The sequence below is a fragment of the Mus caroli genome, chromosome 2, assembly GCF_900094665.2.
Source record: "Mus caroli chromosome 2, CAROLI_EIJ_v1.1, whole genome shotgun sequence".
Taxonomy (NCBI): domain Eukaryota; kingdom Metazoa; phylum Chordata; class Mammalia; order Rodentia; family Muridae; genus Mus; species Mus caroli.
In genome coordinates, this window is record NC_034571.1 from 23,519,044 (window position 1) to 23,531,374 (window position 12,331).

At 55.2% G+C, this 12,331-nt stretch overlaps 1 protein-coding gene across 4 annotated transcripts in view; it reads left to right on the forward strand.

The window, feature by feature from the left end:
* Positions 1-8,028: 8,028 nt before the first annotated feature.
* Positions 8,029-12,331, forward strand: part of Rxra (retinoid X receptor alpha) — an 87,903-nt gene continuing 83,600 nt past the window's right edge. Inside the window, exon 1 of one of the 4 annotated variants that reach the window (XM_021180527.2) lies at positions 8,029-8,157. Coding sequence is in view for 1 of the 4 variants with exons in the window: in XM_021180486.1 (XP_021036145.1) it covers positions 9,260-9,287 (28 nt within the window). In the remaining 3 variants the exon portion in view is untranslated. Of the gene's footprint in view, positions 8,158-8,205; positions 8,327-9,033; positions 9,288-12,331 lie in introns of those variants that run through there. The other 3 variants (XM_021180503.2, XM_021180494.2, XM_021180486.1) reach the window with 3 other exon arrangements.

Here is a 12,331-nt window from a genome sequence, read left to right on the forward strand (position 1 = left end):
ACTGGACTTGGGGGTGGTGGTGGTCAAGACTATATCTGATTACGAAAGTAATAAAATCTGTTGGGGAAGGAGGATGCGAAAAAGTGCAGAGGAGGCCATGCAAGCTCAGGCTCTCTGAGGAGCCTCACCATCGTCCATGAGTGGTGGGTGCATTTCTTTCCAGACCTCGCCATGTGCACTGGGGATTGGGGATTCCACCATTCATGCATCTAATATGCCTATCACTCTCCCTTGCACTACAGAACAGCAATTCTAGCAGAGGCTTGTATGAGGAAACCAAGCACCCTGTGGCTGGCCAGATCCTCTGTGCCCTCATCACAGGGGCAGTTGTCTTGGGCACTCCCATCCCTTTCTCAGCTGAGCTGTGATCTGTGTGGCAAAGGAGAGTTTTCCTTTCCATGGTTCTCCTCGTGGCTACCTGACAGGAGGAGCCTGTGCTTTTCCTAGCCACTCAATATCTCTCAGTGGTTTTCCCGACCTGCAAGAAGGCACTTGGGTCCCTCTTGGCTTTCCAAGTACAGAACTTCTTAAATGTTGAGACCAGAGGCCAAACAAGCTATGAGGAGGTCCCCTTGCACAACCCTGAAAGGCACATCCTTGGATAGACTCAGCTCACATGGACCTGCATTGTCCACCTGCCATGGTACCTTGAAGTTTGGAGCAAGAGTATCATCACTAGAGTGATCTTGAAGCTTCCAGACACATGATTTAGATGTGGCCCAGCTCCAGTGAAGTTTTTCTTTCATGAAACTGCCAGCCCTTACACAGAAAACTTCCAGCATCCTGATCAGGATCTTGCTGCCCATACCGTGTGTAGAACATATTACTCAGGCCAGGTCCAGAGATATATCATTTGATGGAAAGAGCACTGCATGGTCAGTCCTATCGAGGTGGGCATTGATGCCTGAAACCTGACTGGTCAGAAGTTAGACATGCTCAGGTAGGTCTCACCCTGAGCCCCACAGAGCTGGGTGCCCAACATTTTCCCACTGTGTCTGGATTTAGCATGTGATTTACTTGGCGTGGTGGTTTGAATAAGAGTGGTCCTTATAGGCTCATATATTTAAATGCTTAGTCACTAGGGAGTGCACAGTTTGAGAAGGATTAGGAGGTGTGGCTTTGTTGGAGTAGGTGTGGCCTTATTGGAGGAAGTATGTTACTGGGGATGGGCTTTAAGGTTGCAAAAGTTAATGCCAGGCCAGTCTCAGTTTCTCTCCCTCTCCCTCTCCCTCTCCCTCTCCCTCTCCCTCTCCCTCTCTGCCTTCAGATCAGGATGGAACTCTCAGCTACTGATCCAGTGACATGAGGGCCACCACGCTCCTGCCATGCCTCCTACATGATTATAATTAACTGTCTGTAACTGTATGCAATTCCCCAGTTGAATGCTTTCTTTGGTCATGGTGTCTCTTCATAGCAATAGAACAGTGACATAGACACTTGGACGACAACAACAACAACAACAACAAACCTCAGCATCCATACTGTCTCAACAGCTCAAAAGCCCTCAAATAATTACAAGCTTCCAAACAATAGCGCACGGCTGGGTGAGGAGAGCTGACTGTCAGGATGTGCAGAACAGGCAGAGCTGGGTTCTTTCCCTTCTGCTGTTGCGGAAGACGCAAGTGGAGTTGCGGCTTCCCTTCTTGAATGTTTTAATAACCTTCTGGTCATTAAAGCCATAGGATAAGAAGCTGGGATGTTAGGATTCTGTCTAGATCTGTCACTACCAGGGTGTCCATCAGGTGGCTCAGAGACAAGTGCATACTAGCCAAGGTCTGAGCTCCCTAGGCAGCTTCAACCAGAGTGCGACCTTTCTACCTAATTCCTGCTTTCCATGGTAAGGACATTCATAAAAAGGGTTGATTGCTGAGCCCCTGAACAGCCCACAGACCCAAGGCGGTTTCCCTCTTATATCTCTCTTTTCCTTTTCTGGGCCTCCATCACCCTGGGGGACAGGGTTCTAAGAGACTGTGGAGGAAGCAGAAGAGCTCCTGAAGCCTACACATGTCCTGTCTAAGGGAAGCCCCAGTTTAGGACAGTAGGAACCTTCCAGTCTTGAATATTTATTGAGTATCAGGGACCTCATGGGAGGCCTCTCTTCATGTGAGCGCTTCAAAGTATGAGTGCCCTACCCAACCAGGTAGGGTGTAAGGAAGGGCAGCATGTTTGGCTTAAGACCAATGCTGACCCTCAGCTTCCTGGTGATGCTGTGGGTGGTACAGGTCTGTCTTAGGGTATGGGGAGGTGTGATGGTTTCCTTTATTTCCGGGTGGTTCTGAGGCCTGAGGCTAAGCCCTCAGGCCTATTGGCTGCAGGCATCTGTCTAGGCTCCTCCGGGTGACCTCATTTCCAGGACAGCCCCTCCTTGTGTCTCAGTTCAGAAGAGGCTCTTTTGGGGGAAGTGGACCCTTATTAGAGGAACAAACAAAGGCCAATTGTCACTATGAGCTAGTAATTCATCAGCTTAGGAACTGGGCTCCTCCACGGATTGTGGCTGTCTTGTCTCTGGGACTCAAGATGCAGGGCTGGACTGGGGGCCCAGGGTGAGGTAGGATGGGGGGTAACGGCACCTCCTCTCAGAAACTGTCTCAGTTGCAGACCATTGGCTGCTCTCCAAAGCAAGCCCCTAAAGTTTTCTTAAATAAATGAGCCTTTGTCTCAGAGGGACCTAGATCTTGAGGCAGGGGTTGTGTGTGTGTGTATAGGGGTAAGGGGTAGGGGTGGGGTAGGGGCACACTACTGTACTGATAAACTGAGGTTCTAGGGTGGAAAGTCTTTTGGGGGTGGGGTCTAAGTGGAGGAGGACTGTGATATAAATAGGAATTGGGAATGCCTGCCTCAGACCCCTTCAAAACAATGCCCCTGTGTCCCTCCATGAACCTTCTGAGTTGCTGGGATGTTGTCTGGTACAGACATGGCGGGCTATGGATAGAAGCCTGCCCCCAGCGAGTTAAAAAAGATGGACATGTGTGTGTGTGTGTGTGTGTGTGTGGTGTGTACACAGGTGTGGGTATATTGGCAAATGGGTGGGGCCCGCAGACTGTTGCCGTGTCACATGGAAGTTGGGCCTTCAGGTAAAATGTGGAGTGGCCAGTGTAGCTGAGGTGTGTGGCAGCCATCCTTCCTCAGAGAGCCGGAGGAGGGGTGGCTGTGGGTAGGGCTGGTGTGCAGGAGGAAGCTGACTCAGGAAGGGAGGGAGAGGGCAAGCCTGGTGAGTTTTGCTAGGAGACTGGACTTCATCCCCAGGGCAAAGGGAACTGGGAAGGGGGATAAAGCTGGGGAAGCTGGGTGGGGGTAGGAGTACTGCTTACTCTGTGCTGGGCTGAGGTTTGACATCCTGACCAGTAGGAGGTAGAGTGTGGGCCTTTGGGGGTCTTTATTCCCAAGGCCTGCAGCTGGTCCCAGACCTGCAGAGGGAATGGCAGCCTCCTCAGGCTGAGCTGCAGCCTGGAGCCTGGCCAGGACTCCTCTCCTGAGCCCTGTGAGCCAGCGCTGGCTGGATGATGTGTGCTGGGGTGTGTCTTTGCCTCATTTGTTGGCTGGAGGGCCGGGCAAGGGAGAGCAGCACTTTAAGTACAGTTTCTCCTGCTGCAAGCCCGGAGGAGAAGCACCCAGCAAACTCCAGGGTTACTTTACCCATTCTTCAATGCAAAAGTGACGCCTCTTTATGGCGCTATCAATAACCGCTTGCCTCTCCTGCTGCCGCAGTGGCCACATACGTAATATTTAAACCACATTGGTGGATGACAGAGACGGACGGATATTTTTAATCCCAACAGACTATTACAGTTCATATCATGTCTGTCAAATAAATATTATGAATCATTTCCCGTTATCTTTATGGGGGCAAGTTGGCGACATCAGGGGATTGGGTAGGGAGGCTTCCTCTGAATATTTATCCAGTTCGTATGTATATGTATGTGAACAGGAAATTTATGGAGCAATTGTCGATAATAAATGCCCCGATAAAACACATTATCTCCTCGCTTGATGGGCTACGCGTGGAGAGGGGCAGGGTGCAGGCAGTGCGGAGAGTGTGCAGCCTGCATGCAGGTGAGGTTGGGATCCTATCCCAGGCTGAGAGTCTCCCTTGGCGTCCTCAGCTCCTGGGATGTATTCACCTCCTGCCTATGGTCATCATCTCATTTTCTGCCAAAATGTCCTCTGTGATCCACTGATCCTGTCCTCCTGTCTTCCAGAGGAAGAGACGAAGTTCACAGAGGCCCTTTGTCAAAGGGCTACGGTAGAGGTAGTGGCTTGGGCCTCCTCCTGCTCCTGGTACTTCCCACAGCACTCTGTTTTCTAACTCTGTCAGCTGTCCTTTCTCTCTGGTCTTCAGTTTTACCAGCCATCTCCTGCCCTGTCTGTCTGACCCATACCCTGTGGATGCTTGGGTGTAGGTGTGTGAGGCTGGCAGTCTTCTGGGGGGCTTTGTGGGAAATCTGACTTCGGGCTGGTACCCGTGATGCTGGGCCCCGGCTGCCTCTGCCTTAATCAACGTTCTACCAATAGACTAGGGAGAAGAGTCCTACTCTGCCCTCTAGGAGAAGGCACTAGAGGAGACCTGGCATCTGGACATACACGCATCCTCTTCTCAGGGCTCTGATTTGCCCTTGTCCCTCCACTCTTCCTCAGCACTCCTGGAACTACTTAATTTGGCCTTGGGTTTGGATTCTCTGGAGGCTCCTGCAGTTCACAGGGCTTTGCTCAAAGTTGTCCCTTCCTCGATAATCCCGGTCCCTCTCCACAGAGGTCCTGATTGTAAGCATTCCTTATCTGTCTCTCCCTGTGCTTCTCTACCACTGATGATAGACATAAAGATTCCTCTAGGACTAAAAACACCCCTCCTTCCCAGGGTCCTGACCCAGAGGTACCTCTTTCCTTTGTGGCCACCAATCAGGATAGATAGGAGTCCAACAGGGGCCAAATAGTATTCTTTCTCCCTTATCCTCTAGATTCAGGCATGGACAAGGGGATGAGTCTGGACCCTTGGGCTAGCCCCAGCTCCATGTAACCTCACCTTTCTGACCTTTGTCTACCATCATCTAGCTTGGCTCACTGTCATTCCAAGCTGAGCCACAGGGGAGGTGAACAAGGGTTAGGGTACTAGAGTTCAGAACTAGGCCTGGCAGAATGCTTAACTCCAGTTTACCTTGTGGAGGACTCGGCACTCCCTGGTACCTACCACTAACTTCAGGATCTCAACTTCCTGATCAAGAATATTCCACTGAGGGCCGGGCGTGGTGGCGCACGCCTTTAATCCCAGCACTCGGGAGGCAGAGGCAGGCGGATTTCTGAGTTTGAGGCCACCCTGGTCTACAAAGTGAGTGCCAGGACAGCCAGGGCTACACAGAGAAACCCTGTCTCGAAAAACCAAAAAAAAAAAAAAAAGAATATTCCACTGAGAATGGAATGGAGACAGCCCACTCCCCCTTGAGTCCCAGGATGAGCTGGGTCCCAGCTATCCATCTGATGAAGCCTCAGGGTGTCTAGCAACACTGGCCTTTAAAAACCCCATTCACGCCGGGCGTGGTGGTGCACGCCTTTAATCCCAGCACTCGGGAGGCAGAGGCAGGCGGATTTCTGAGTTCAAGGCCAGCCTGGTCTACAAAGTGAGTTCCAGGACAGCCAGAGCTATACAGAGAAACCCTGTCTCGAAAAACCAAAAATAAATAAATAAATAAAAAATAAAAAAACCATTCACTAGGTGATCCTTAGGCTGTTTACAATGCTGAGCAGAGGCAGTATGAGAAAAGAGCCAAGGTACCTTAAAAAGCATCCTTCAGGGAGTTAAAAACAAACAAAAAGTAAACCCAAACTAAACAAATAGCTCTCAGATGGCAGGCAGGAGCAGAGAGGTGTCAGCACAGAGGTTTAGGCTGCTTGAGCACATGGCGCAAAGGCCACGTCAGCTTGGGCCTGACCTCGCTGGGACAGCCCCTGCCTTGGGCAGTTTTGTGTGGGTTCAGTTGCACCAAAGAGTCCAAGATGAGGGGAAGATGGAATATAGTGGGCGCAGAAATAACAAGCAGCCTGGTCATGTTTCCACTCCAGAACTGGGGGGTTTGAAGTAGGGCCCTCCCTCCAGCACCCTACCTGCCCTTTCCTGGGCACCTGTGTCCCTGTCCTGTATTAGGGACAAGGCTCAGAGGTGCTCAGGACTGTGGATGCTGAGGCTAGATATGAGACTGGTCTGGATCATCAGGGTCTGGACCGCTGTATTTGCCACTGTCCACTTATATCCTGCAGAAGCCGGGCTTCTTAGAAGCAGGTACTACCTCTGGAAACTGCCACTGTCTTTGTCCCCAGCTAAAGTCCCCACATGGAAACCTGCCTGCCTAGCCCTCTCTGTCTCCCAGCACTTACAGCTTCCCACAGCAAGGGGTGAGGTGAGGGTGGGGGTGGGGCTCGGATGGGGAGGGTGTTCGAACCAGCAAATCAGGCTATCCACCATCTGAGGTGACCTCAAATGCCATTGCCAGCTTTGGGGATGGCCAGGCTTCTTCTCACCTCCAGGTCACCACATGCCAGTCCTTCTACCTGGGTGTGTCATCCTGACTCAAAGGGACAAACATGTCCTTTCTTCATGGCACAGCCATGAGGAAGTCACCAGAGTCCCTAGCTGCCTGGGCCTTGCCTCCCTGTCCCTGTTGATGGCTCGGCCTGCACTGCTTTATCCTGATCCAAGGCTTCTGCAGTCGTAATTAGCCACTCTTGCCTACGAGTCTTCCCTATCTTGTGACAAAATATCTACTTTCTGGCAAGCCTCATCCTGGCCGAAGAACAGTCTCTATATTGCTTGGTTAGTCACTTCAATGACCCAGTATGAAGGATGGGATTGTCTGCACTTTCCAGGTCAGGGAACTGAGGGCAAGAGTGGAGTGGCCTGTCTCGGCCACCAAAGAGTTGCAAGGCAGAGCTGGGGTGTGCCCTTGCCCTGCCCATCTTAACCACACCTTCTTTGAGAACCCAGGGTCAAGTCTTCAGTAGAGCCTGCTGATATTTGTTGATAGAACGAATGGCGCATAATACTGGGGGACAGAGATCATTGAAGTTTCTCTATCCACCCCCACAGACCTTTCCTCATCCTTTCTGTTCTGAAACGTAGCATGAGCAGGCTGTCTGCAGCCCAGATTTCACTGGCCAGGGTGGAAAGTTGGTACTTTATTGTTGGTCACCACGTGTTGCCCTGGCGAGGATGGCCCAGGAGTTTGACCAACAGGTCTTAGCTCTACTGTGATAACACGTCCCTAAGGTAAAGCTTATACTCTCTTTCTGCTCTCTGGCCTTGCTGTTGACATAGGGAGTTAGTTCTACCCCCTTACAGCCTGCCAGAAGAGTCTCAAAATGGCCCTGTCAAGGAAGGAATCTGGGGGTTTTCTCCTTGGCCAGTGGGTCCAATGAAGCTGTGCTGCCTGATGCAGGCACTACCAGAAGCACCCCAAGTTGTGTGGCCACACTAAGGGTCACTCCCAGGTGATGGGGCAGGCCTGGGAAAGGAGGCCTGGTTTGTAGCGCAACCCAGGGCATTAGCAACCCCATTTTGTTTCCCAGACATGGCCTTTCTCTAAGACAGGACTATAGCTTTTCTGGTAGGCTACTAAAAGGCGTCTTTAAGATAGAGTCCCACAACTATTGCTTTTTTTGTTTTTGTTGTTGTTTTTTTCTGAGACAGGGTTTCTCTGTATAGCCCTGGCTGTCCTGGAACTCACTTTGTAGACCAGGCTGACCTCAAACTCAGAAATCTGCCTGCCTCTGCCTCCCGAGTGCTGGTATTAAAGGCGTGTGCCACCAAGTTTGGCCAACTATTGCTTTTTACAGAGAAAAAGTGCAGGCCTGGAGGACGGTGGTAGTGGGCCCACGCAGAGCTTTCTTTTTTGTCTTGAGGGGAGGTGATCTCTTTGGGCAGCACCCACTCTGTGCAGCCTGTGGACTTTGGTAAACTCCTCTGCCAGGGCCTCCACGCTGGATTTTGGTCTGGCAGGCACCAGCTGGGAGTGGAGGGAGGCGGGACTGCCGGTTGCCTGGCTTGGCGCAGGGGGAACTCTGCGCTTAGGGAGGCTGGCTTGGCTCCGCTCAGGTAGCTCACACCCAAATCCGAATTCCAGCTGCCCAAGTCGGCGGGCGGGTTGCGGAGGAGGCCCAGGCTCTCCCTGGGTAGGAGTGCTTCCTTTCGTTTTTAAACAAACAAATCATGAATTTAAGTCAGGGCAGAGAGCTACCCAAGGTATAAAAATAGCCTTGGGGCCACGGGTGATGTCCGAAGCTGGCAGTAGCGCCCTTCAAGCCCTGCGCCTCCGAGGAGGGTGAGAGCCGTCGGGTTAACGTGGGTACCCCGAGCAGCACCCCAGCCCCTTCTGCCTGTCTGGCCTGCGGTCAGACACCAGGGTCCTTTTTGGGCCTCTCGCGTGTTAGGTGAAGGGGACTGGGACGTCCAAAGGGCAGCATCTCCCTGCCCAGCTGCTTGCCTCTGGCTCACGGCCCTTCACCGGCCTCAGTTTCCCCATGTGTCCACCGGGATGCGCAGGGCCTCGGCTCTTCTGTAGGGAGCCTTGCAGGACCAGGGTCCTCGCGCGGCCACGGCCGGCCTCTTTGTGTGTCCGCGCAGACAATGGCCCGGCCGCGGGGCTCTCCTCCCGGCCGGGCTCTCCTCCTCCTCCTCCTCCACCACCACCGCGGGCCGCCTGGTTTTTGGGCAGCCGGGAAGGGAAGGCTGCTTTACCCCACCGCCCCGCCCTCCTCCCACGCCGCCGCCCCACGGCTCCCGGGAACCCTTGGCAGATGCAAACTTGCAAGTTTGCAGGGCGCTCACAACTCGGGGCCGGGCTGCGAGCGCGGGGTGGCCGTGGTGGTGGCGGCGGCGGCGGCGGCGGCGGCGGCGGCGGCAGCGGCGGGCGGGGCGCGCACCGGTTGCGGGCGGGGCAAGTGGCGGCGGCGGCGCTGCGCCGAGTCCGCGCCCGTCGCGGGCCCCCCGCCGCTCCCCCCCCAACCCCCCCGCTGCAGGCCGGGCCGGAGCGGGTCGCGGGCGCGCGGCGGAGGCGCGGGCGGCGGGTGCGCGCGCGGGGCGCGCGCAGGCACAAGTAGTTTACATTGTTGGGCGACTTTTGCAACAACTCGCCGCGCCGCGGCCTCCGCGCGCCGCCGCCGCCGCTGCCGCCGCCGGCTCCCCGCCGCCCGGGCTCCGGGCGGGCCGCGCCGGGGGCCGCCGCGCTGCCGCCCTGCTGCTCCGCCGCCGGCTGGGCATGAGTTAGTCGCAGACATGGACACCAAACATTTCCTGCCGCTCGGTGAGTGCCGGCCGCGGCGGCGCGGGCGAGGGAGGGGGCCGGGGCTGGCGGGGCGGGGGCGCGTGCGCAGCGCGCGCTGGGGGTCCGGCCGGGCCCATTGGCCCCGAGCCGTGGCGGTACCGAGAGTTAGCGCGCCGGGCCCGGGGAGGCGAGTGGGCACAGGGCAACTTTTCCCGGGCCCAGGCGCGCGGCGGGAGAGGGCGAGGACGCCGGGCCTCTGACTTGCCGAGGAGCGGGAGTGGGCGGCGGGGCTGGCGCGAGCGCAGGTTCGCTCGGGACGTGGAGAGGGACCCTCACGCTGCGCCTCGCGCTTCCGCGGACCCCCGGGGCGCCCAGCTCTAGCTATCCGGGAACCGAGCCACGCCGGAGGAGCAACTTCTGCGCTCGCTGGAGGGCTCCGGGCCTCCCTGGCATTGGGATGGGGACAACGCGCTGGGCTCCGGGAGGCCACTGCTCTTCCCGGCTCGTCGGGCTGTGGCTTGGAGAAGGCCGCTTGCCCCTGGCTGTCTCTTTGCCCAGGATAGAGTCTGCGATCTTGCCGTTCCCCGACAGCAGACCAAACCTAGGTGGGCACGGTCACTCGGGGTCTCTGATTAAACCCAGAACTGGGGCCCCACGCTCTGGCACCCCTAGTTCTCAGTATTTAGGGAAGACAACCCATCGGCAGAAGGGTCGTTTTCTTGTTCTGCAACCCTCCCGCCAGCAGCACCCAGCCCCAAACAGCCTGCCAACTCCCGGAGTAGAACCAAGCAGGGTCAGAGCCCTCCACTCATTACTCTCCTTGGGGTTTGGGAGCCAGAGGGAAGCAGGGTAGGGAGACTTTATAAATGAGCTCCGGGAAAGATATTAATTTGGTGGTGAGGACAGCAGCCAGGCTGTCAGGCTGGTGAAGAATTGGTGCTGATTGGAAATCAGGACAGCAGATTATGGACGAAGCTTCACGATGATCATTGCCTCTTTGCCTCCCACCCCCTATGAGGTTTGGGATGCATTTTGGCTACCCTGAGGGGTGATCAGAACCCAGCATGGTTGCCAGGACTTTTGGTGATTTGGGGAGGTGGTACCTCCTTAACCTCTAGCCTTCTCACAAACAGGTCTGCTGCAAAGTGACTGGGGTTGTGTTACAAGTGTGTCACAGCTTCAGACTCTCCATCCTTATGAGTAGTGATAGAGACGGTGGGAGCACACCTGAGTTTGGGGGGTCTAGCTCCCGGGCTATAAACTCCTGTCCCTGTTGCAGTTGAGAAACTGACTGGGGAAGGCCTCACTTTGAGGCTACAAATGGTGGATTTGGCATTGTAACCCCCTGCCAAAGTCAGCCGACAAGAAAGCTTTGTTACTGTGGCTTGTTGCTGTGGGGCCTGGGGTGGGGTGGGGGTGGGAGGCTCCTGAGACATCTCTTTCTCCTCCACTCAAGCCTTGATGTGCACACAGAGTTAGGTCCTTCAGACAGGAATGCTTTGCTCAGTCTCTGGCCTGGGACACGGCCAGGGCCTGGCACTACTTTGGCTAGGTCTTGAGATGTGAACACCACCCCAGGAGAGACAGAGCTCGTTCTCAAAGTTGACACATACAGAACTGGCAATGACATTGCAGGCAGCTGGGCTGGAGTCTCCATGAAGAGGAGTTATGTCTCAGAGCTGCTGTGTTGGCTTCACAGAGTGGTGGCTCTCAGGACCAGCTTTGGCCTCCCAGGCAGCCTGTGCCCCAGGGCTGAGGGCTGAGTCCTGGGCTCTGATTACGTTTTATTTTTTACTAAGCTTGTGACCAGCTCTGAAGTCCAGTGCAGTTGAAGATCCATTTAAGCGGCTACTTGCCTAAGCCCTTTTGTCAACACAGCCTAATCCCTCCTGGGGGCTGAGTGTCAGAGGATCTGGCTCGTCCAGGGTCCCCACTGACAGCTTGGGTCTGACTTGAAGTGTCTAGGAAAGTTTGGCCATCCCTTTTTCACTTCCTTGCCCCTTTTAGGGTCCGGGACCGAGGGCTCTTTCCAGTGTGCACTGTGTGTGTTTGGTGGTCCAGGCAGCCTCCAAGCTTCTGCCAACTGAGCTGATCTGCACGGGACAGATCTAGAAGAAAGGGAGGTTGGGGAATTTGCCCCAGGCAGCCCCTGTTTCCTGGCTCTGCTGTCCAGGGCTGGTCTTCCTCCATGCCAGTTGGGGAGTTGGGGTAAGGGCTGGCCTCAGCCTAGATGGTGGGACTGGAAGGCTGAGCCTGCAGAGTCCAAAGGTCTCAAGCCTGCACTGCCCCTCTCAGCTGTTAGTGGCCCATTTGCTTGTGAGGGTAACAGGTTTCCAGAAGCCCGGCTCTAGACCTCCAGCCACCCTCTTGTGTGGTACTTGGGGACCTGGTGAGCTTGGGGCCTGCTTGAGGGGGCTTTTAGTAACATCAGAGCCCTTGTGACCCAAAATAGAGCACATTCCCGGAGTCCCGAAATAACAGAGTCACATGACTCTCAGGAGGCTGGGCTTGGAGTCCAGCTTGGGCCTGACTAGGCAGTTCATGTTTAGGCCCCTGGCTGTCTACTGGTTCGGGCATTTCTTTTGGGAAACGCTGGAGGAGACTTTGTTGTTGACTGAGGAAGTATTAGGGAGAGAAAAAGTGACCCCCTGATGGTGGTCTGACTGTGGTGGTGGACTTGTCTGGCTGTATTCTTCTTTGGGCTGGCCGTGACTATTGTGCTGGGCACAAGCATTTGTCTCAGATGTGGGCTCAGAGAGCTAGGCCCACCGGAAGGAATCACTGAGGGCGGGGAGCTCTACACACAGCCTAGGTCTGCACTGCTCAGTGTGTGGGGTGCAGAGTTGAGCCTGCAGCTTGATCACATGGGGCAGCTGCTGTGGGCTGGCTCCCAGGTCTAGGGCCTGGGTGGCTTTTCCAGCTGTGCATGTCCTTCAGGGCTGGGGCTAGGTGTAGCTCCTCAGGGAGGCCCCTCTGACTTCCTTGCTAGTGCCTCCTCATGTAACTGTTCTGAGGTTGAGTGTAAGAGTGGGGACCCCTATCCCATCCTCATGCCTTCCTCTAGGAAAGGGAGTGTTCCAGAG